The sequence below is a fragment of the Scylla paramamosain genome, chromosome 20, assembly GCF_035594125.1.
Source record: "Scylla paramamosain isolate STU-SP2022 chromosome 20, ASM3559412v1, whole genome shotgun sequence".
Lineage (NCBI taxonomy): Eukaryota > Metazoa > Arthropoda > Malacostraca > Decapoda > Portunidae > Scylla > Scylla paramamosain.
Window position 1 is genome coordinate 8,393,200 of NC_087170.1, and position 25,485 is coordinate 8,418,684.

Here is a 25,485-nt window from a genome sequence, read left to right on the forward strand (position 1 = left end):
AGTTTTTAGTAGCTGTCTTCTATTTTCTTTCTTCCTCAACAGCAAATGCGGAGGTCAGGCAACTTGGAGGAGACCAAGCGGGTGTTCTTTGACCTGGAGGTGGTGCTCAAATCTGACTGTCCCTTCATTGTGCAGTGCCTCGGCTGCTTCATCACAGACTCCGACGTATGGATCTGCATGGAGCTTATGGCTACCTGCCTCGACAAACTTACTAAAAGATATAAGAAACCCATCCCAGAACCTATCCTAGGGAAGATCTCTGTGGCGGTAAGTTATATCTAACACACAAAACACAATTATGTCTTGAGATGCTGAGGGTATACAGCAGGGAAGATAAGATACATATATTTCAGATTTGTATCCCAGTATATGTACTGGCAGGAGAGACAATCATAATCATAAACTTTTTCAAAATGTTTAGATAGTAAAGTGGAAATGCTTACACTTTAAAATACCTAAGCCACAAAAAAACTGCAGTATGGATGAATAGGAAACAAACTGTTTATTTGGTTATTTCCTCTATAAATAACTTTTCTTTCAGACATTAAAAGCCCTAAATTACCTCAAGGAGTCACATGGGGTCATCCACCGGGACGTTAAGCCCTCCAACATCCTTCTGGATGAGCGAGGAAACATCAAACTCTGTGACTTTGGCATCTCAGGGAGACTAGTTGACTCAAAGGCCAAGACTCGGAGTGCTGGCTGTGCTGCGTACATGGCGGTGAGTGGCAGCCTATGGTGAGGCCTTCTCATCCTGAAGGAATTACTTGACTGTTCATTCCTAACTGAAGCAAAACTTAGTGAGGGATCAAGAAATGAAATGATAATAAAGTACAGAACAAAAAAAAGTGTAGATCAGCCACCATTATTTTGTCCTAATAAAACCTGCATTATCATAATATAACACAACATAATCTAATTAACCCCAAAGGGTTCTGCATTTAATCCATCAGAAATTTAGTTGATGACATGAGAGGCAGACTGTTGATCTAGCTGAAGCACCTGTGAAGAGAGTATTGGATGTGAGTGGGGCAGGTGTGAATAGGTGGTGGAAGGCATTGTGTGGCTTGAGAATGAATAAGGGTATTCTCATATTATTTCTGTAAGATAAAGTTTTGAAGGGAGCATTTGCATTTCTTATCATGACCAGCACTTTCTAAGCAACAGTATTTAAGTTGTTTTGTTGCCCTCTTAGCCTGAACGGATAGACCCACCAGACCCTAACAAGCCAGACTACGACATCCGAGCAGATGTGTGGAGTCTCGGCATCACGCTGGTTGAGCTTGCCACTGGCCAGTTTCCGTACAAAGACTGTCGTAATGACTTTGAGGTAAGTACTGCACTAGATCAATTCCTGATACATTGATCATTATGTACTCTATAGCAGGTTTAGATTTGTTTTCTTACAAGTTGTAGCCCCTCTTCATCTATCAGAGAATAAGTACTGGAAATAGGCTAAGGAGGTGTGATATTGCAGCTCAGCTGGAGTGGAAGGCTAGGAATCCTGCCTTCCTGTACAAGTTTATATAGTTTTACAAGAGCAGAACACTAGAAGCCCTGCCTGTTTGTGTGTATTTACCTAGTTGTGCTTTATGGGAAAAGAGCTATGCTTGTGCTGTCCCATCTCCATATCTTTTATTATCCAACTTAACCTTGAATCCATGTATACTTTCTGGATGTACTATCTCCTCATCCAGACTGTTCCATACATCAATACTTCTATATGGGAAACTATACTTTTTGACATTCTCTTCTACAAGCACTCCTCTTCAGCCTCTTTCCATGTCCTCTAGTGTCCCGTGTATCCCAGACCAATAAGTTGCTCCGGTCCACCTCCTCTACTCCCTCATATGCTTTTTATATCGCATTCAAGTCTCCCCTTTCTCTCCTCTTTTTCAACGTTGGTAGATGTATCCTTTCCAGTCTTTCTTCATATGACAAATCCCTGATACTTTGTACCATCTTCGTAGTTACTCTCTGAACTCTCCAACTTCCTTATATCATTTTTCTTGTATGGTGACCACACTACTGCTGCATATCCTAGTCTAGGTCTTATCAGCGACATGATCATCTTCCTGACCATCTCTTCATCCATTATATGCAAAGGCCTGCCTTATTCTTCTCAACAAGTTATAGGTTTCTCCTGTAATTTTGCTAATGTGTCTCTCCGGGGTCAGGTTCCCGGTCACTGTAACACCAAGATCCTTTTCCTCTTCTGCTTCATTCAACCTTACACCATTCAACACATAATTTCCTTTTACTCTTCTTGTATTTTTCCAAATTCTATTACTTTACACTTCTTTAAATTAAATTCCATTTCCCATCTATAATTCCACTCTGATATCTTGTTCAGGTCTTGTAATGTTCCACAGTCCTCTGCACTCTCAACTTTCTTTAGCAACTTTGTATCATCCGCAAAAAGGCTTGTGTAGCTGTTCACACTCCGTCATATCATTTATATAGACTGCAAACATGATTGGTGCAAGTACTGAGCCTTGGGGTACTCCACTTATGACTTCCCTCCATGATGATTTTTTATCTTTTTACCACCATTCTCATTTCTCCATCTCAGCAGGCCCCCCCCCCCTTAGCCCACCATTATGCTTCAACTTCTTCAGGTCTAAATAAACACAATCAGCCCATCCATCTCTTTCTTGCATTATATCCACCACTCTAAAATAAAAACTCAGTAAGTTTGTAACACACGATCTCCCTCTATTAAATCCAAATTGTTGCTTTATTATCACGTCATTTCCTTCTAGGTACTGCATCCATTTATCCTTCACCAATCTTTCACACATTTTGCACACCACACTTGTTAGAGACACAGGTCTGGAATTTAAGGGCTCCTCTGTACTACCACCTTTGTAGATTGGCACTATATTGGCTCTCTTCCATTCATTTGGGACTCTACTTTCAATTAGGGAGCTCTCAATAATATTATGTATTACCCATGTCAGCTGCTGATTGCACTCTTTTAGTATCCATCCTGACACTCCATCAGGTCCAGGGGCCTTCCTAATGTCTAGTCCCTCCATCTGTTTCTGGACATCCTCTTCAGTCACTTGGATTTCCCCCCGACCCATTTCCTCACTCATCTCACTCTGCCACACAAATGTTTTCTCTTTTGTGAATACTGATTGAAAACTCCTGTTCATTATCTCTGCCAATTCAGCTGGATCCTCACACATTTGACCATTCATCTTCAATCTGCTTATTCCTTCTCTATTTTTCATTTTGCTGTTCACATATCTGAAGAATAGTTTTGGTTCCTCTTTGCATTTGTCCATAACATCTTTCTCATAATTTTTCCTTTCTTCTCTAATAACCCTTACATATTCATTTCTTGTAGTTGTGTAGTTTTGCCATAGCTCCTGCGTATTTTTCCCCGCCATCTAATCCATGCCGTTTCCCTCTCCTCCCTAGCTATTTCACATCTTCTATTATACCAGTCATTGTTATATCTTCTCTTCGTCTCTACTTTTGGTACATATCTTTTCGCTTCCTCTTCATAAATATTGATGAAAGCTTCCCACTTCTTTTGCACATTACTTTCTGTGATGAGTGTACTCCAGTCTGCTTCACCAAAGTATCTCCTCATTTGTTCAAGATTTGACTTAACATAATTAAATCTTTCACTTTTATAATCTTCACATATACTTTCCTTTCTTTTTTCTTTAAAACAAAACCTTATCATGACATGGTCGCTTTTTCCTAGTGGACAACTATAGTTCATGTCTTCTATAATATCTGTTTCTTTTGATGATACCAAATCAAGTCTTGATGGCTCCTCTCCTCCTCTGTATCTAGTGTTTTCCTCAACCCACTGTGTCATAATATTGTTCATTGCCAGTTTCAGAATCTTATCTCCCCATGAGTCTTCACCTCTTGTGTTCCACTCCTCCCAATTTATCTCTTTACAATTAAAATCTCCCATTATAACAATTTTGTTGTTTTCTTTCATTTTCTTTACAAGCCATTCTTTTGTCTCACTCAGCAACTGTTCATGCTCTTGTCTATTCCAGGTCTTTGTTTTTGGTGGGACGTACACCACTGTGACATATCGTATTCCTCTTCTTTCATTTATTAGTTGTAAGTTTAGGCCTTCCACCAAGCTTTCTGCCTTTTCCACACTCTCCACCCTGATACCCTTTTTAACAAGCATCATCACTCCGCCTCCTCCTTTTCTGCATCTGTTTCTTATCCACATATTGTACTTCCCTCCTCCTAAATTTGGTTGTCTCTGAATCTCTTAGTTTAGTTTCTACCATTGCCATGATGTCTGGTTCATTTGCTTTTATAAATTCATTCACTTCATCCATCACTGAAACTAAAGCATCCACATTAGTGTATGCCACTGTCCATGGCCCTCCCTCTCTTACAGCTGTGCCTCTGCACCCTTCACTCTTCACAGTGTGTGTGTGTGTGTGTGTGTGTGTGTGTGTGTGTGTGTGTGTGTGTGTGTGTGTGTGTGTGTGTGTGTGTGTGTGTGTGTTTGTATACGCAGGGCTGGTTTTAAGCCTATTTGACCAATTTTATCAAATTAGGGTCTGCACCTTAAGGGGCCCCACGCCAACAGTGACAGGGTTACTGTCGCTGTATTCTGTGAGGAATAAACCATTACTGAAAATGGGGAATTATTATTCCTCACAAAATATAAACTTAACATAAATTTTTACTTTTGTAGAGTAGGGGCCCTACTATCAGTTCTCTAGTTGGCCCTGCAATTCCTAGCACTGGCCCTGTATGTATGTACTTGATGCTAGAGGCCAGGAGGTCCATGCCACACCTGAGAAGTAAAGGATATTATAATTATAATTGTATGAGAAAGTAATTTTTGGTGTATGAAAGAACAGAATTTATTGAATGATGACTAATAATAAGGCTTGAGAATAAAAGCTGTGGGAAGGTGAAGATTAATGGGTACTGGAATTTAAGATGATGTAGAAGTCACTCTAGAATTACTACAGTTGTCTAATAAAGTGTGAGTTAATGATCCATTCACGATTTTGCCTTAACTTGGCTGGTACTTGGATGTGCAAGGCTTAATTTTTTGAGACAAGCATATGTATACTGGCAGGATCAACAAGGTAGCTGGATTAGAAAGTCATTAAGTGTGAATGCCTGATGTATAGATTGAAGAATGTTGTGTAATGCTGAGCTCTCCTCCTCTGTTTACAGGTGCTCACCAAAGTTCTTCAGGATGATCCCCCGTCCCTACCAAAAGATGGCACTTTCAGCCCAGAATTCTGTGACTTTGTAAATGACTGGTGGGTAGATTGTATTGTAATTGTTGTAGGGACAATTTTCATCTTCCTCATTGTATCAGCTGGAGGCATAATCTTGAATATTTTATGCATACAGTAGAGATTATGCTTCATTGATGTGATATGTTGTAGAAGTCGGCACTTAGTAACAGGAAATAAGGCAGATGTATGTAGATGTACTAAATGGTGTTGTCAGAAAAAAATTAAACTGTGCAAGACTATCTATACCTATTTCTAAGAATTGGTGTCAAGGGGATGGTCATGGTGGGGTTCCACAGAGCAGCAGCCAGTCATCTCAGAAGAGAACAGCTGGGAAATGTATTAGGATGATCGTGACCACAGCAAGCTTAGATGAGAGGGATTTATGCTTTTACCACAAGAGCAGCATTAGTGCAGAATTTCTTTCATGAGTGTTAGTTCCCCACAGGACGAGAGAGCAGTCTTCATATCTATCTTTGTTAAGTCTCTCTCTCTCTCTCTCTCTCTCTCTCTCTCTCTCTCTCTCTCTCTCTCTCTCTCTCTCTCTCTCTCTCTCTCTCTCTCTCTCTCTCTCTCTCTGTACAGGTAGTCATCAACTTACAACTGTGATTGGTTCCAACTTACCAGTCATAAGTCAGTCTGGTCGTAAGTGGACCTATGTTATAATTATCTTAGATATATTACTAATTCTTCACTCACTCCTCACTCTTGCTGCTTATATTTATTCTTTCTCCTTTTTCCCTGTACTCCATCCTCTTCCTTCACCCTTCCTCCATTTCTGCACCCCATGTACTCACCTTCCCTGGTTATTTCCCTTCTTCCCCATTTTCCTTTCCTTTCCTTTCCTATTTCATCTTGTTTCAAACTTCCCTCCCTATCACCTCTCCTCCCCCTTATCTGTCAGAGATAAGGGACAAGGGAGTAATACCTCACCCTCTCCCCCTCATTCCATTCCTTCTGCATTATTTTTGCTTCATCCTTTCTCACTCTTTCTCACTCTTGTATAAATCCATTTTCATTTACAATCAGTCTCACTCTTTTTAGCAATCCTCATGATTGTTCTTACTTTCACACACACACACACACACACACACACACACACACACACACACACACACACACACACACACACACACACACAGAGAAAGAGAGAGAGAAAGAGAGAGAGAGAGAGAGAGAGAGAGAGAGAGAGAGAGAGAGAGAGAGAGAGAGAGAGAGAGAGAGAGAGAGAGAGAGAGAGAGAAGGAAGAGTAGGAGGGCAGGAAATGGGAAGAGAAGAGGAGAGAGAGAGAGAGAGAGAGAGAGAGAGAGAGAGAGAGAGAGAGAGAGAGAGAGAGAGAGAGAGAGAGAGAGAGAGAGAGAATTGAAGAGTAGAAAACTACATATTTTCTTTGGGTAGACATCTTGGGGTTGATATTCTAGAAAAATTTTTGATATGAAAGACAAAACAAACACAGGAGGAAGTGTGTTGTGCTGGGGGCTTTGTGTGAGCTTGGGAATGATGTGAGCATCCCCAGCTCTCAGCCTCCCACACTCCTGGCAGCACCAGGAGCTGGCCCAAAACTGTCATATGGAAGTGGTTGTAAATGCAGTCAGTTGTAAGTCAATGACTACCCGTATGTTGAAAGCCTCATTTGTTTTCATGTTGTCTTTGTGCATTGAAACTCATTCCTTATCTCGTTGTGTCACTATGTATTAAAAGACTCATTTCTTTTCCCAATTTTCCAGCTTAATCAAGGAATATCGCCTACGACCAAAATACAAGAAGCTTCTCGACTATGCTTTTATAAAAAAGTATGAACAGAAGAAGGTGGATGTGTCAGCGTGGTTTGCAGGTATGTCCGACTGTCCTGCATTGTGGTGGTGCTGGTAAAGTATGATTTTTTCTGTATGTATATATTTGAGGAAGTTCCCAGCTTCTTCACTCTTTACCTCTTATTTTTGTGTAACCCTTAGATGATGGCAGCCTTTGCTACAAGGTTTCCAAATTTCAAATTTGTCTCTATAAAGATGCTACTGACTATAAGACTGCAATATAAATGTAGTCATACAGCATTATATAAGATTTTGAAATTTATGTTTATTTAGATTCTACTACAACATGGAATTGTTTCTTTATGCTCACCACGTAAAAAAGAAACTACATTTGTATATGACCATTGTTTATATTTGATAAATAATGTAGATTTGCAAGTGGTCTTTGTCTACATTTAGATTATTGAGGTTTATAGGAGCCATAAAATGTGGGGAAGGACTGAATAAATTCATCAACAGTCATTTGGCAGCCTACTACCTCTCATTTGTTTCCAGTATACGCTGAGAAATACAGGGGATGATTTCAAGAGGAACATCCAAATATTGGCAAACTGCAACTTTGCAAAATTTTGGATCATCTGTATATAATTTTATTACCACTGCTAAATTCTGGATCATCTGTATATAATTCTATCACCAGCTGGTAAGGTTTAATGATGCACAGACAATATTTGTGAAGTATTTACTGAACTGTGTTTATTTTTTTTCAGACGTGTGTCGCGCTACGGATCAAAAAGTGCGCAACTCCCCACAAAGAGTAAGTATATTTTCTTCCCCACTACTCTCCAGGGCTTCTCGGTCCACTAGTCGACCACCAAGTGTCCCCAGCAGTGGTGGAGGGGGAGGTGGTGGTGGTGGTAGTGGTGGGGGTGATGCCACTCTTCCACCTCCCCCGGTTGCACCCAGAAGAAGAAGCCGCACCCCCGAGGCCCACAGCCACGACCGCCTCAATCACCATCCACAGCAACAACAGCAGCAGCAGCAGCAGCATTCATCCCCGTCACACCAGCAACAAAATCAGATTCATCATCAAACGGAAGAAAAATCACATCCATCCCCACAAAAATATCATCTTCCACATCACTTAGAAAACAGACAAAGGGAGCAAGAGCACCAAAAACAAAGGCATCATCATCATCATAGACATAAGCATCAGAATAGTGATGATGATGGTGATGGTGGTGGTAGTGGTGGTGGTGGTGGTGGTGGTGGTGTTAATAGTCCTAGCAGACTCTGTGATGGAAACAGCAGCAGCTGTTGCAGCAGCAGTTGTAGCAGCAGCAACGGCAGCAGCAACGGCAGCAGCAGTGATGGCAATGGCGTGGTTAGTCGCTCCCAGCTTCCAGCATCTCCCAGTCTGACCCGTGCCGTATCTGCTTCGCCATCTCGCTCTGGGCCCCCTCTATCCCCTGCCCCCTCCCGGGCACTCTCCACCTCCCCACTCCCAAGGACTGTGCTCCCCTCTGCCCACCCTCCCCATTCATACCATGGAGTTAGTCATACAGGGTCCTTCCCTCAACCCCCTCTCTCAGCCCCCCACCAGTATGCTGTCCCGCCCACCACACAGTCCTTCTCTCCATTCAATTACTCACCCCGGCCTTACTCTCATGTGTACAGTCAGTACAGTAACCCGTACACCCAGGTGTTGCCTCCCCGGTCCAGTCACAGTAGTTTTTATAACAGTGGGTGTGGTAGTGTGCGGGACAGCCGGGGTAGTCAGGGTAGCTGTAGCGGTAGCACTCAGTCGTCCAGCTCAGGGACTACCAGTACAACAAACACGACCTGCAGTGGGGCAGGCACCAGCGGCTCCGTCCGGGAGATGGCCTGCAGCTGGCCTACGCCTGGAGGCCAGCGGGAGGCCTGGGGCAGCTGTGCCAGTAGTCAAGGGGGGTCAGCCACCACTACCTCTGTCTCCCAAACTCCTCCCATGCACAGGAAAACACCTGAGCCTGTAAGGTAGGTGTCCTCAGCTCCCCACCCTCCAATCCCGTGGTGCTTGAGTCCAAGAGCACCACAAGCCTAGAGACAGATCCATTTTCCTCCCATTAAAACCTTGATATACAAACTTGAAAGTGAAATGATTAATTGCTTGAGTTGCAAGTAAAGTGAAATATTATTAATGGAATTTGGATCTATTTCAAAACTACACCAACTGCATCTTTCTTATATCTCATCACACACATTTCTGATGTTGACAGAGGAATCATTGTACATCTTCATCAAAATTTCATAGTAGTAAGTTACAAGTAATTATGAAGTAATTCACAAAATAATGAGAAATCAAATTCTTTTACTGCTTATATTGTAGATCACTTAATTATTTTCTTAAAAGTTTATTCCAAACATGCAATAATTTGTATTTTATTAATCATTAATGATTAACATGAAATGCAAATTAAATATTTCAGTACTGAATTACAGTAATATATGCATAGAAACACATTGAATGAAGTGCCATTTTTTGTGTCTGAAAGGTTGCAGGAATTAGAGTTCTTAGAGGTGTGTGAAGAGGTGAGAGAAGCAGGTGTGTAGTGGTTCAAGCTGCCACACCTGATGGAAGTGTGCTAACATTTGTGATCCTTTCTCTTTTCATCTTGATAGCACAATCAATTGATTTCCCTCAAAAGTATATTCTATTTTTACACAATAGATATTCATAGTTAAATTTTTAAACTTTTATAAGTGGCTGAGTATTTGTGCACTTTGACATTCCTAAAATTTATATTACAACTTTTTTGTGGGAAATTTATTGACACTGATGAACTGTGGTACTCCATTAATAATTCACTAATCATTTTCCTTGGCATGGTGGTTCAAGAATACATTTCAAAGAAATTACTTACTAAAGGAATCTATATAAACACTGGTATTTTCTACAAAAATAGAGCTTACAAGATGGAACACAAACTGAAAGTACTTTTGAATCATCCATGCCTATGCTGATCTGGTGTTAATGAGTACTTTAATAATCATAAGAAATATCAACAAGCATAACAGCTCCTGGGGAACAAGATCAGATCATTACAAATTCACATGACTCACTAGCAACAAAATTTGGTGCAGTAGTCTTCATGCCAGACCAGGTGTGCGTGAACCTCCCCCAGGTGACCACAGCTGGCTGGGCTGTGGTTGTGGTGGTATGCCTCTGCCTGGGTGGTGCTTGATGCCTGAAGGTAGCTCCCTCCAACCCCCCACACTCACCTGTCCACACATACATGCACACACATCCACACACACACACATCCACACACACACACACACACACACACACACACACACACACACACACACACACACACACACACACACACACACACACACACACACACACACACACAGTTTTTATGTTGTGTGCATGGAAAAGGAATGGAAATGTAGAGTTGTCATCCCACAAAGGGAAAATGTTGTTCCTGAGTTATATAAGTGTGTGACATTAGTGTGAGTAGTTCTCCAGATTAAGGAAGAGCTGAAGATGAACTGCATTATTGATTTACTCTGATTTGAAATTGAAAATAGGATATAACATAAAACAAAGTATAGACACTATGGATCCCTTGCAGATGGGCTACACAGGTTCCTAGTGACAGAAACATTAAATCAGACAGTTGTGGTCATGTGACAATGATACAAGCAAGCTGCTTATTGAGTATCAATATCCAAACAATATCCAAGACTCACTAATTATTCAGAGCTCAAGGTGAAGTAAGTTAAATGGAAAGATGCTGAACTTTCGCATCTGGTAAACTAAACTGAAACAAGAATTGATCAGAAAGAGGTGGTCAGATGCAAGCTTCCTTAGTTAACTGATTCATTGAAGTTGGCCAAAAATGGTCATTAGGATTGTCAGTAAAGCAAGTAATATAAAAAAGATTTCAAACTGTGATATTCCATAAACTCAACACTGAAATATTTAAATGCCTAGAAAGTTATAATCATGAGTATGCTTCCTTAGTTAACTGGTTCACTGAGAATGCCTGCCAGTAATCAGCATATGCTTACCTTATCTAAGGGGCATTACTGGTGGTGAAATGTATTCTTAATTAGCCTTTGCTTCTCTTTGAAGATGAATTTTTAAGAATAATAACAATTTATAGATTGCAATTTGACAACATTCATTGTGTTTTTATTAATTGATTAGCTCATCAGGACCAAGGTACTCAGCTCATTTTTCTGAGTGTTGGAAACAGTCATGAAGGAAAAGGACCCCGTAGATATTTTCGTGTGAAAAAAAAAAAAAATTGAGGGGTATCAAGTCATACAGAAACAAATTTACCATAGTGATTATAATTGCCCTTCTTTATAAATGTTTTAAAGAATTGGAATTCATAGGTTTTTAAAGAATTCTGTAAGCTTTTGAACAACTGTCTTTATGTGTGAAAAATATCAGGTAATAGGAAAATATTTAATGCACAGGATAGTACAGTAAAATCCCTCTTATCCAGCATCAACGGGACTGCCGACATGCCGGATACTTGAATATTGCCGGATACTTGAATAGAAGTGAAATTATGTCCACAATCACCACCCTACACTCACGCATCTTACCATAACAAAGATCAGCTGATCTTAATCAGCAGCTGATCTGATCAGCTGCTTAAGTGTAAGCACAACACGCTTCCTCTTTTCTACAACTTTAGGCATGATGAAGACGTCAGGCGATAAACAGTGCACACGCGGGACTGAGTCACTGAGTAAGTAAACACAGTGCAGTGGGCTGTGGATGGCGCGAAGCAGTGCGCTCTGGTGGCAAGGGGACAAAGTATGCCTCGCGCGGGAATTTTAATCGATTTTATTAGTACACATTGATTTTTTATTGATTTTAAGGCTCGGGGAAAAATGTGCCGGATACTTGAAGCTGCCGGATACTCGAATACCGGATAAGAGGGATTTTACTGTAGTAGTCATGTTGTGAGGAACATCGGCTTCCTGAACACCATCCTTCTTCACAGCTTGGGGTATTTAAACTAGCATCATATTTAATGCCCCTTGGTGAAGGTCATAGTGCTGATATCACCACCTTTGGTATTCACTTCATGAAAGAATAAGGTAAATATGAAATTGAGGGCATTCTTTCTTGATCAGCTCTTGTGTATTGTTGAGTTACTACTGCTTGTTTCTTGTCATTAACACAGACATGTCATGAACTGCTAGTCATGATACTATGAAACAGACAGAGCTCTTATTCCCATAACTTCCTTGCTTTGTTTCATAAAACTTACCTGCAAAAAGAAAATAACAAAATCATTGGATAATTTTTATGACAGCTCTTACCAAAATTGGTTAGTTGAGAAAGGCAAAATATGTAAGACAGTTTTGATAGTTTTGAGGAAGTCAGGATAAAATTATATTTATGCCATTAGTCACTTAGATTATTCTACTTACACATTAGGAGTATCATTGGCACATCAACAAAGTTGTGGTGTGTATCAGTTCACAGTAAACACTCATTATGTTATTTTTTGTCCAGACACAATCCAATTTTCTGTACCACATATGTATGGAAAAACAGTACAGTCCTAACCTTAGAAGCAAGAGGGGAAAGAAAAGAACACCAAACAGTTGCACAAGTGTGAACACCTCTTTCATGTTAAATGCCTACCTTGACACACCACATTCTTGTCTGCACCTTTACCTTTATTGCATGTGATGTGAAATGTAATGCCCTTTTGCATGGTTTGTTTGCTTGTTAGAACCTTGTGTCCACCAGTTCTTACCAACTAAATATTAACTTGTCCTGATATACTAATGAAAGTCAAGATGAATGTCAACTTTTACTCTAAAACTAACTGCTTGAAAGTCATTATATTAGATTCTCAACTGCAAAAGATGATAATAGTATTAGAGTTCTGGACATGCTAGATTTAATTGCTGACTTTGTGTGCTGAGATGGCACCCTTCTTGTTAAGGACCATTGCTGAGCCTCAATCAAAGTCAGACCTGTACCACTTGCCACAGCTGGCATGAGTGTCTCCCTTCCAGGGCAGCACATTAGCACAGTTGTAGTAAGGGTGCAAGAAAAATTTGGCTGTCCAAGACATCATTGATTTCAGCCAGCAAATGTTTTTAATTATATTTTTTACTTTGGAATGGAATGTCATCACCAATGTGTAGAAATAATAAGTGAAGTATTGACATTAAACTGAACACCCAAGACAAGGTTCTAACTGCTGTACTTTGGTGTGTGCTGCTGTAGTAGATGCACTGTGGGGCTTCCTGGGGCTGCCAAGGGGCCACACCTGCACCGTAGTTTTGCTCTCCCCCAGCCAGCCACACACCCGCTGCTCCCTACCTCTACACCACCCAATGCCAAATGGATCCTGGTTCCCTTGCAGACAGCCATGACGTACAGTACATGTTGAGTAGATCAGTATTCAAGGGAAGAAACACCTTTGAGTACTGGCAGATGCAGGTATCAACCCTGAAGCTCAGTTTTACATGTCTGTCTTCATACATAAGGGAGAGAGAAGAGGAGAGGGAAGTGGTGGCTGGCAGGGATGAGGCCAACACGTGTACTGTAGCTCATAGGTAACCTGAGCCGATGCTTGAAGTAGCCAGCAAGTCACACATTGAGTCCATCGCCCACATCTCTGCAGCAGCTGTAGTAGTGCCTCATCCTCAAGACACCAGCTGGAATGGATGTGCTGTTGTAGAGATGACCATAGGATGTTGTAGAATGAAGTGTTTATGTGTGCAGTTTGTTAGAGCCTAAGACTTGTAATACTCCATCAACAATGTTAACTGGAGAATTGTGAAAAAAATTTAATTTAAATATGCACTTAGTGTGTGTGTGTGTGTGTGTGTGTGTGTGTGTGTGTGTGTGTGTGTGTGTGTGTGTGTGTGTGTGTGTGTGGCTTCTCACCCTCCATAAGTTGAATTACAAACAAATAATGTGTTCTCACATACTTGTCATATTATCTGTGACATAAAGCACCAAACATTGCTGGTGTCTCTCAAACGTGTCAGAAGATTCCACTAGTGACTGATCCTGTAGTGTGATATTCAGGAGTTTATTATAGTTCTTGTCTGGATTATTGATTCATGTGTATAACTGAACAGTTGCCCAAGGTAATGGTCTTATTCTACAAAATGCTCCTGACAAAAAGGGAGTATCCAGCAACTCTCTACATCACAATCCTGCAGTTCATTAGTCCATATATTAATTTCTATTGAATGCATAGATGTGAAATTCACTAAATTTATGACATCAGTACTTGGGGAAACTGTTGGCACAAACTTGTATATTATGAGGAGGGTGAGACTTGCACATTTTAGCATCAGTGTGAGTGTTTCTGTGCTGGACAAAGGTTACTAATGCCAAGGAACAAAGGAACAAGTCATAAGCTCTACTAGAAGATTTAATGGCAGTTCTGGACTATTTGTTTCTGCATATACTGCAAGATGTTCATTTTTGTTTTGTCCCCTTTTGTGTGATTTTATTGTTTATTTTGTTATGCTTGTAGTGTGTGTTGTGTTTGTTTTTATATACAGGTATAGTTCTCTCTCTCTCTCTCTCTCTCTCTCTCTCTCTCTCTCTCTCTCTCTCTCTCTCTCTCTCTCTCTCTCTCTCTCTCTCTCTCTCTCTCTCTCTCTCTCTCTCTCTCTCTCTCTCTCTCCTAAACTGTATAAAGTTTAGTAGTACAAACCTGATAAATCTTGCCACATATAGAAGCAAACCACTCAAATTTATGTGAATCTTTAATAGTAATTTCAGGTAATGAAAAAGAACTCTTGTCATTGCAACAAGTTAAATAAATATCTATGATTGAGGTATTTAGGGAATATATTCAATATAATAAAAATAGGGATTATAAAAGTGGTTTCCTACTGTTTGTTGCTGCACTGACATGTACAAAATCTGTTTGTAAAAGATCCAACCATAGTATGGCTTACTGCACATGCGTGACTCTTTGCAACCTGATATATTACCAAAAATCAATGATAATGGGATACAGTACCTTTTAATAATTGGCAGTGTCAGTGGTATACACTGCAGCATTATTATGTCTTCTAAATCTTTAAAGGAAGGAGAATTTAAGAGTATCAAGTCCCTAAATGTTTTTTCCTGCTCTCCCTTTACTTCATCCTCTTGTCACTGGAAGCATCCCAAGCACTAGGAACAGACAAATTGAGTGATGCTGTAGTTGGCAAGAGTTTACTGTATGGTTGTGTACTGCTCAGATTTGTAGCTGCTGCTTTCCTCCTCTTGTTTGTACCTTCCCACTGTACCATATCTTTATACATTGTTTGCATCCTAGCTTGGTTGTGACTTTTGAGTATTGCCTTTATTCTGAGGCAACATTGCTTGACTGTAACCAAGCACTTGATTCTGTATATTTATATTGAGTTGTTAATCATCATGTTTTGTTTTTCTTGTGGTTTTGGTTGGCATTGACATGTAGGCCTGAAAGCACTATATTTATGTCAATGCCTGTGACAAGTGTGCTGGTAGTCACATGTGTGGTATTTGCAGGTGTGCTCTACATAAGTTCTCCCTCTTCACCTTCTACCCTTCTTTCACTGGGGGCACGACCTCAGTGGTGTTCTGTCCCTGCCCTATGGGGAACTCCTCTGCATCAGCCGTACCATCCAGGCTAGAGGTTATTTATCACACATATCTTAGTCACAGTGCTCCACATGCACCACACACACTATATTAAAATTGCTAGAAGGCTTTCTCAAGAGAAGCATGTAATGTAGTCAGAGTTTTTTCTGTGCTGTAATTCCCTGCACAGATACATTTTTTGACAGGCACAGTTCAACTAATTGAAACATTTTTCTAACAACTTTAACTTATACAACTTTTAGCTTGATTTTTATATATTTGGTAAGGATTCCTGGTATCTGGAGAATTTTCATTAACCAATAGGAATGTGCATGGAGCTAGAGATCTCTCCTTTTGATGCAGCATTTCTTTAGTGTGGTGATGAGCCTCCTAGGTGTCTCAGGGTGTCACTGTGGGTCCTGGTGTGCGGGATGCTTGGCCTCGGATGCGTTTAAGTAGTAGTCACATAGGCGCTAGTCTTATTTCACTGGGAAAGGGCAAGGCTTTGTGGGGCACCTTAAGATCATGCTGGTCCAGGTGTGCAAGGCGTCCTTGGCCAGAGCACCTCAGACCTGCACTCCACCCATGGGTGTGTGCGTGTCTGTCATGCCGCATGTGGTGGTGTCGTGTTTTTAGGTTCAACCCCGAGCCGTGGGCTCCCCGCGGCCGCTTTGCTCAGCCCGCCCACTCCCACCACTTCCGCTCACACTCCACTGACCTCACCACACGGGGCCTCCCCAGGTACGTATGTCCCCACTACCGCCACCCAAGGACCCTCATCTTTCCTCCCTCACAGCTTCCTCTCGCAGTGTCTGGAGTCTCTGGCCACATTTGTTTGTGTCATGAGCAAGTTATTTGTATTAAGTTGCATTTCACTTATTAGTGAATGCTTCAGAAATTTTAGTGCATCCCTCAGTGTGTTACCCTCCACCTCCTGCCCCTGCCATGCTCCCCAACTTAGGATTAAATTACCTTTTTAGATTTTATTAGCACTTATACATTAGCATGATCAAACCTATTATTCATACGTTTTTAGTGCATTGGAAGTATATATGAAATAGTTCTATTTAAATTCCATTCATGCTGTAGGAATGCTTCTCCTGGTATTCCATAGTACTTAGAAATTATTTTTTTGGGATGGAGGGTTTGGTGTGTGTGGGTGCACAGCTCCAGCATGAGGAGTGTTCAAGCTTCCAGCATGGCACAGGCTGTACAAATTGAACATCTCCATTTGGAATGTTTATATTGAACATAAGCATCATGTCAACTTTGTCATTTTACTAATTTTGGGTGTATGATTTCTTTTTAGGTATGGTGGGGATAAGTTGGGAGACTCCATTGATGATGGAGCAGATACAATATGTAAAGCATTGATGACTTTATAGACTAAATGAATGGAAAGTTAAATTTAGGTTACTCCAGTAAAGCTGGGGTTCATCATCCCAATAAGATTATTAAATTTTTTAAGGTTATTTTCTTAATTTAAAAAGATTTACCAATGAAAGAGTAATTTAAAAGGATTTACCAATGAAAGAGTTAATACAAGAGAACCATGATGAATAGACCTTATGAAAGCAAGAGTTAAGTAGACAATTTACTGATTATATGTTTAGAAAGTATTCATAGTTGCTTTCCCACTCTGTGGCCATGGCAGTTACCTTATTGAGTGCATCTATGCATATGCTCTTCTAAAATTGACTGGTGAATGAGTATCAAAGGCAATATCTAAGTAAGGCTACCAGCTATTTCTGGTATTTGGATGTTACAGTAGCCAGGGATAGTGCGTGAATGTAGTACCACAGGTGTAGAGACTCATTTTACTAAGGTGAGCAGTGTAGCTATACGCAGGACAGTAGATTTGATGCACTTTTAGCTGTACCTTTTAGGGACTCACACCAGGGCTTCTCTAATTTTATATGCTATTATAGCCAGTAGACTTTTCACTTTTCATGAATTCTTCAAATGGTGTAGAAGATGCATGGTAGAGGTTCTGATTTATTTTATGAAACTGTTCAGAGAATTTGCTAGTTGCAGACATGTGACACTGAAGTAAAACTTGTATTGGGTGAAGTCACTTGTGAGGAAGATTTTCCTCTGACAGAATGTGATGACCTTGTAACAAAGCTTCGTGACATATTCTGTGACAGTTTTCTGCTATTGAAATATCTTCATAAAACAGTCATCATATCCATATCACCTTGTCATCTCCTCAAGTCTGTAAATCAAAATCTACTTAGCAAAATCAGTCAGGATGCATATTGCTTTCATCTCATTGTATAATACCCCATGCAGGCATTGGTCTGTGTTCTTTCTGCAACTCAGTTTCTTTTCTCATAGGATACATTTTCCATTGAATGTGAAGCTCTTGCCCAGTGTCCTTAGTCTTCTTGTATGATCTGCCATGGATGGCAAGTTTTGAGATGAGACTGTGTTGTTAACGAGTGTTGGTCATCTTCCTCCATAGAAGTGTAAATGTGATGGGATGCTCATGGGTGGGATTTTGAGTGTATGTGTGTGTGTGTGTGTGTATGCATATCTGTCTAATGGATGTTAGCTTGATAGACCTTAAAATATAAAACATAAGGCAATAATAATTTTCAGCATCAGTATTTCCAGACCTCTTATGCTAAACAAGCTGAAGACTGTATGGGAAGTGTATTTGTAGATGAGGGGTTTGTGCAAGTTAATGTGAAGGATAGTGGTTGGTGATGATGATGCCAACCAGATGTTAAATGAGGTTGTTAACTCCCACTGCCACAGAAATATTTTTGTGTATTAAGTGTTCACAGATTTCATTACAAAGTACATATTTCTGTTATTATATTAATGTTAATTAGTTTGCTTTTCCTTTTAGTTATATTCTATAACTGCTTGTTCTAGGGATGTGAAAAAATTGTTACTTTCACAAAAAGAGAAGGATTTAAAAAGATCCTGTGTAGTAGAGGATTTCTTCTTGGTTATAATGCTGATTTTTTTTTTTTCTGATAGTCTTTGTTTTGTGTAAAATGTTTGTTTTATTTAGTTATTGAGACTTTTTTATATGGGGTCAAATTAAATTTGATCTATTTTTGTAGTACTCCATGTCTTTGTATATATGTACATTATTTTATGCAGCAGATTGTTATTGCATAGAGCCTAGTTGCATGCACTGGGAGAAAGGACTTTTGTTGTTTTAAAGCAAGTTTCACCTTTTTTTTTTTTTTTTTAGATATAATTTGACAGTGAGATTTTAATTTTATATAGATTAATATAATTCTTGTAATCAGCAGATGTTAAGTGGATGCATAAGCCAAATGTTACCATAATAGCATTGTTTTTTTTTTTTTTTTTTTTTTATTTATTTATTTATTTTTTTTATAGAGAGAACATGGCATTGGCCATGAGTTGACCAATAAATAAGTGTGTGAATCACCAGGAGTAATGAGTAGGTGGGAGGCAGAGTGGCAGTATATAATGGCCCAGTTTCTATTGACTACTGCAGTTGTTGAAATTTATGTTCTCACCTTTGTTTTAGTGACTGCAGTTTCTGTTTACATTCGTTCTCTTTAGGTTGGAGTATATTTATTAGACATTGACAAAGCAGTTTAGCATGGCTTGCCATATTTACATCACACTTAGAAGAAACTATTGACAGAATACTGTAATGCAAAATTTTTTAAATTGTGTTGATTTTACATGATAATTTTTGTTGAGAACTCAGTCACATTTGATTGAAATTCCATAAAGAAGCACTGTGTGTTGGGAGTGGCATGTTCCCATGTCTTTGAGAACCAGTTTGACCACACTGCTCCGCCCGTTCTGCTTGACTCCTCAGTAACCTGGCCTGCTACATGTGTCCCTGAATAGCATGCCAGGACCACCTTGTACTGTAAAGCGTAGGCAGCTACTTTTCTTTTGTTTTATATATTTGTATGTAGTGTGTGTCCAAAGGAAACCACATACATATGTTATCATTCAGTGATGCATAAAAGGTCAGATTTACATGTATTTGGTTGTCCTAATCCCCTGAATCCTGACCTTGCACCTAAAGACATAATTTTTTCTGTATAGTACACATTTATTATTTTGTTAGTATAGTAGTTTTTGGTTAGTTTGATACAATTATTCTTTAGAAAGAAAATCTCATGTTTGCAGGTGCAAATATTTTTTAGTGGTTGTGTATGTTCCCTGAGATGTTGGACTTTGTATGTATCATTGCTGTGATTGCTGTGAGGCTTGTTGTACATTTCTTGAATTGGTGTTTGCTCAGAGCCACAGCAGATCTCAGGTGATCCTGCTTGTCTTGACTCTTGCTTGCAAGTTATCAAAAGTCATTTTTCTATGTTGGCCTATGATTCATATTCAAGGCAAAATTATATTTTTAATATTTTATCTGATATGATTGAATGATTCTTATGATATTATGATAATGACATTCCATTCCATATCTAGTCAATAGTATATTGTATATTGTATGTTACAAAATTATTTTGTTAATTTTCTTGTGTGGGTGAATTTTCTGTTCTTTTGATAATGAAGGTGTCTGCATGACCAGTAAAGTTATGTATTTTATAGACTGCAAGCTAGTACATTACTTTGTTCATAGCTTATTCATAAAACAAAATTGCAGACTCAAGAATTCAAGTTTTCAATGCTGTTTTTCATTTTATATCTTGACTACAAAATAACTAATTTTATTTAATTTTTCTTATTAAAAAATAACTATACTAAATATCCTTTTGGATTGAGTAAATATGTCTTTGCTCTTGTCATAAATGGAAGAGTTTTCTTTACTATTTTCATTACAGATATATGGACACCATAAGTTTGTTCAAAAGTTAAAACAGTTAATTTTAAAGTCTTCCAGCATGAAGAAATATAATTTTAAACATCTTAGATTGAAAATTTTAATCAAAATGATCATTGAAATTTAGCTTCAAGTGTCTAAGGAGGATATGATATTCATATTACTTTTGTGACTCCTTCTTTCTGTCCACACAGCTCCCGGTACCCTCCAACCTACCTGCCCCCCCATGTGTCCCCCCTCGTCTCTCGAAGGAAGGTGGAGAACAGAACAGCAGTCACCACAGCAGCAAACGGCAGCAGCCACAACCACAGTCATCCAAGCCAAGTGTCAACAGCAGCACCGTTACCCGCCTCTAGTGCTGGCCTGCCCCCGGCCCCCCCTAGCCTCACTACCCCACACTATAGGTTAGTTTGTCAATTGAGTTATTTTTCCAGGTATTGATGTATTTTTTGTGTCTATACTCTTGTGCTTGTATCATTTCCTTATCTTCAGCATCTTTATCCTCATGTTCTCCAAGAATCTCAGAACTTCTCAGTGATCAGATTAATGTCTTCCTTCTAATTAATGGATTTAAGAACTCCATCACCATGATTCCCTTTCTGCAGGTACACTCAGGAAGCATATTACAACAGCCGACCTTACTACACACCTGAACCACAGCGCAGAATATTTCCCCGGCTGGGTAATCCATGACCCCGAAGGGTGGATCCCAAAGAGGCCTCCCGCCCTGTCTGCCAGCCCCACCATCTCCTCAGCAGCCACAAGCGAACAGGGTAGAGCCTCTGGACCAGGCTCTCAGACCTCTTGTTCCAGGGGGGGAGGGAGAATGGCCAGACAGCACCACTACAGGCCTCGACCCAGCACTCTCTTGCACCCTGTAACCAGCTAGTCACTTGCCCAGTGTTACTTTTTTTTATTCTTATTTATTTTTTTATTTTTATTTTTTTTTATTTTTTTATTTATTTATTTATTTTTATTTATTTATTTATATTTTTTTCCTGGTAATCTGGTGTAACATGTGGTAAATGTACATTATGGGTTGTACACCCATGATAATGTCCACTGCTGCACCATGGTGGTGGGCACCTCCCTTCCAGAGGTGTTGGGCAGGCCCAGTCTGTGATGGCCAACCCAGAGTGGGTGCCATTCTGACCACAACATTTCTGGCCAAGAGCAACTAAATCCAGATGTAATGAGGAGACAGATAACCACAGTACCTGAATTAATAAATGAGTTCAGTAGACTTTAAATACTAAGTCATGAAATATAAACATGTCACTAAAATTTCAACATAAATATTCTCTTATATTAAGAAGAGAAAACTCCAGTATAAAGTTATGATATAGAACCTTTTCAGTTGTTTCATCCTTGTGGAGATAATATTGGAATGGTTGATAAAAAGAAAGCACCCCAGATTCTTAATATTAGTTATCTTAATTCATTCAGATTCAGTGGGAAGATAAGGTTTAAAATTTTATTGGTGAGGACATTTCAGATTATACTGCATGACAGTTAAAATTGCTCCTAGTTTCCATGATGTGCAGGAGTGGTTGGGCTGGCAGCTCACTGGGACTTGTGGGTCGTGATTCCCAGTGGGAGAAGCTGGTGAAGGGTGTGGGGGAGGAGGGATGTGAAGCTGGTGGCTCTTCTTTTTCTTTTTTTCCTCCTCACAAAGCCTTATTCTCTGGCATTATGAGGCTCAGTTCATCCCTTGTTCAACATTGGTAGGATCTGTGGGACTCCAGGAGAAGCTTTCTAGGAAAAAATGTAAAGGGAAACCTCCTCCAGACATACCTTTGCTAGACATGGAACACTTGAGAGTTCAAATGAACGTTTACCTCAGTTATTTGTGAATTACTGTGCCTTTCACATGGATATCACCTGTTGGGCTGTGCTTGTAGAGGTCAGGCAGCAGCTGGGTCACTGCTCCACCTCTGCCTGCTCGCCTCTCCTGGGCCAGAAGTGAAAATGAAGTCAGTGCTGCGCAGCACCCACCTGGCGCACCACCTGGCCAATGATGGCTCTGCTAGTCTGGTACTGTTACCTGTGGACAGCCTTCATCATACTTGTACCTCTGCTTTTAATACTTGAAAAATAGTTACTCTTATTTGGAAGTGATAATAAGGTCTTCATGTAGATAACTCATGATATATTTTTCACTGGAATTTAAATCTATATTAAGAATATGAAAACAGTGATGCTTACAGATAAGTTAAATTAAAATATTTTTCTGTAAGTGCAGTGCAAAATGTCTTAAATCATGCATGGTGATTTTTCCTAAACTTGTATCATATAGGAAGAATTTCATATGTATCAATTAAGTGGCAACACTTGCCATGCTGCTCTGTGATGGGTGTGCTGGAGGTTGTTGTAGAAATAATTGTTCTCGACATCTTAAGTCATCCTCTGGTCACAATATAGGATTCCAAAGTTGTTATTTTCTCCTTGCGTCTGTGATGCTGCCTCATTGGCTGAGTTTGGATGCATTGATTTTATGTAGTGTCTTATCTCTCCAGTAGATATTTCCTTTTTTTGGGAAGAAGTATGATCAAACACTGCAGCAGCAGAAGCAGCATGTACTCTGTCTTGCCAGAGTAGAGAGCCAGCATATAGAATATCTCCTCTGATGAAACTTAGCTTTGCCAAAAAAAAAAAAAAAAAAAAAAAAAATCATAATAATTGAACTAATTTCTATTTTATTACCAATATGACATTAATCTGGTGTCATTGCTAGGCCTTAATACTAGCCAGAATGTTAGAAGAGCTCATTTTATCCCCACACACAGACGTCCAAGGAACATAAAGCCTGCAAAAGTGCCTCAGGTAGTGAAGACATTGGCTTTTGATGACTACAACACATAGTAAACTAGGATTCTCTTCAAAGCACGTCAAGGAGTTTTAACTAGGATTCGTCATCAGCCTTGTTTAGTACCCTATTTAAATGTACATAGTTTTATTCATGTTAACTTCATTTAGCACAGGTTGTGACAATGGAAGGCTGGGCTGGCCTCTCATTACCTTCCATGTCTACATTTGGATGGCTGTTGGCTCTCATCTCTTGGCTCTCAGTGTTGATCATTTCTTCTTGTCATGTATTCACATGAGCACAAATTTTTTTGCTCCCATCATATTTTGTAGTTTGTGTAGGGAGAGAAATTACTGTATAGCTATCCTCACAAAATTTCTTTTTGAAGAAGATTGTACTCTTGTTTGTGTTCAAGTACTATGTAATATTGGTATGTAACACTGTTGTCATCAGCTAATTAGTAGTCTTCAGAAGTACCATCTCATCTCAACCCACATTCCATCAGGGTTCTGTTGTATGTCACCAAATTTTTTATTTATTTTTTTTTTCTCTCTTTTACAGCAATTATATTTAGACAACACTTAACTTATTTTATTGTGGTGAAGTTTTCATGTTGATATTCTTCACTTTGGTTATGATTGTTTTTTTGTTTCTTTGATGATAGCAAGAGGTACACTTCATCAACCTTATAATAAGGGAAAATGTTGCAGTGTGCAACACCCAGTCAGGCATCATAGCAGCACCAGCAGGCAGTAGAGTGGGTCTTGAATCTGCTTCACCTCTGGCCACTGAGTTGAAGAACTTCCTTTGAAAATATCTACTTGCCTTTACCTTTCACATGAGACCAGCTGCCTGGCTCTGGGCTTCAAGTATACCCTGTGCCCCCACAGGCTCTCACAGTCATGCTGCTGTTCACTTTCATGTGTGAAGTATTATGCAGCACCATCATCCTTTTTAAAACTCATAAATTTACTCTGATTCTCTTAGATGTAAATGTGTGGGATGTTGTTACATTGTCATCAATAATCCAGTTTTCTATATTAAGGTGGGAGACCGAGGACATTCAATTGAAGCCAAATGGTAAAACAGATTGTGAATTGTTACATTCACTTTCCATTCAAGGTATGACATTCTCATTCCACAAAGCCACATGTGCCTGTCTAGTTTTTCTGAGTCCTGAGCAAGTACAGGATTCAGTTCCAGGTTTCTGTGACCATTTTGTTATCTTTATGACAAGACTAAAAGAGGAAGAGGAATACCAAACTCTTACCCTCCTCTTCCAATACTTACACATAGGATCACACGAGGCTGCTCGCATGACAAAACCAGTAGTCCATAGGGTCACCAAGTCCTGACACCATATCGGTTTATTACATGGCGTAAATCTTTACTCTCTCTTTAGGAACTACAGTCACTAGTTAAGGATAGAAGCTTGGCAGAGCTCAGTGACCAGAGAAGGCAGCTTTGTGATCCACTTCTTGCCATCAATTTATTCATCAAAATCTGTTATACACATTGTTTTTGGCGTGTAGTTCATGGCTTCCATGGATCCAGCCATTTCAGGAAGTCACAAACGTAAAACTGGATCTGTTGTTGTCGTTCCGTTTTCATGGATTTTATCGGTTGTGCATTTCGTGTGGTGGCCTCCCGCCCGCCAGCCAGGACCTGACCCTCAATAAGTATTATTATCCGAGGCTCAGTCGGCGGCCCACACACTCACCACTCTTCTTGAGGGTTGTATGTATGTATGTACGTACGTTTGTATGTATGTATGTTTGTATATTTTGCATGAGTGGCATAGTATTCCAGTGCTAAAGTTTGTTTTATTTATAACAATGTGTATATGATGTAAAAAATAATATTAGTTATGATAATAATAAAATATTAATTAATTATAGGCTATTTTCATGACCGCAAGCAAAAGTTTGACCAATGAAACAGCTACTAGCTTGAAGCGGGCCTTGGAGGAAGTTTTAGGACAACTCTAGAAAATGCACTGTGGATAGATACGGACAACTTGCATACTATTCAAACAATAAACTGAAAGAATGGACATCATCGAGTAAGTATGGCATCCCCTGTCATTCGTCACCCAGCTCAAGGGCCCGCTGGCTGGCGAACAGTGAGCACAGCAGGTTCGCTAATGAAATAGTTTGGTATACATTCACGTTAAATAACCAATGAATGTCAAACAGTTTATCGTACACCTCTACTTCGGATGGTGTGTTGAGCCGTTCATCAGTCTGGTGGGTGAAGGTTTTGTAATGTCTTTGCATCCTCTTGTGATGCA

The 25,485-nt window shown here is 39.7% G+C and overlaps 1 protein-coding gene across 4 annotated transcripts in view; it reads left to right on the top strand.

Annotated features, from left to right (window-relative positions):
- Window positions 1-25,088, top strand: part of LOC135110215 (dual specificity mitogen-activated protein kinase kinase 7-like) — a 32,424-nt gene extending 7,336 nt beyond the window's left edge. For 2 of the 4 annotated variants that reach the window (XM_064022277.1, XM_064022280.1), the window contains exons 4-12: window positions 43-267; window positions 542-721; window positions 1,196-1,330; window positions 5,182-5,270; window positions 6,975-7,081; window positions 7,772-9,017; window positions 16,240-16,344; window positions 20,584-20,793; window positions 20,995-25,088. In XM_064022277.1, the coding sequence (XP_063878347.1) occupies window positions 43-267; window positions 542-721; window positions 1,196-1,330; window positions 5,182-5,270; window positions 6,975-7,081; window positions 7,772-9,017; window positions 16,240-16,344; window positions 20,584-20,793; window positions 20,995-21,082 (2,385 nt within the window). In that variant the 3' untranslated portion in view covers window positions 21,083-25,088. The remainder of the gene's footprint in view (window positions 1-42; window positions 268-541; window positions 722-1,195; window positions 1,331-5,181; window positions 5,271-6,974; window positions 7,082-7,771; window positions 9,018-16,239; window positions 16,345-20,583; window positions 20,794-20,994) is intronic. The other 2 variants (XM_064022279.1, XM_064022281.1) reach the window with 2 other exon arrangements.
- The last annotated feature ends 397 nt before the right edge of the window (window positions 25,089-25,485 follow it).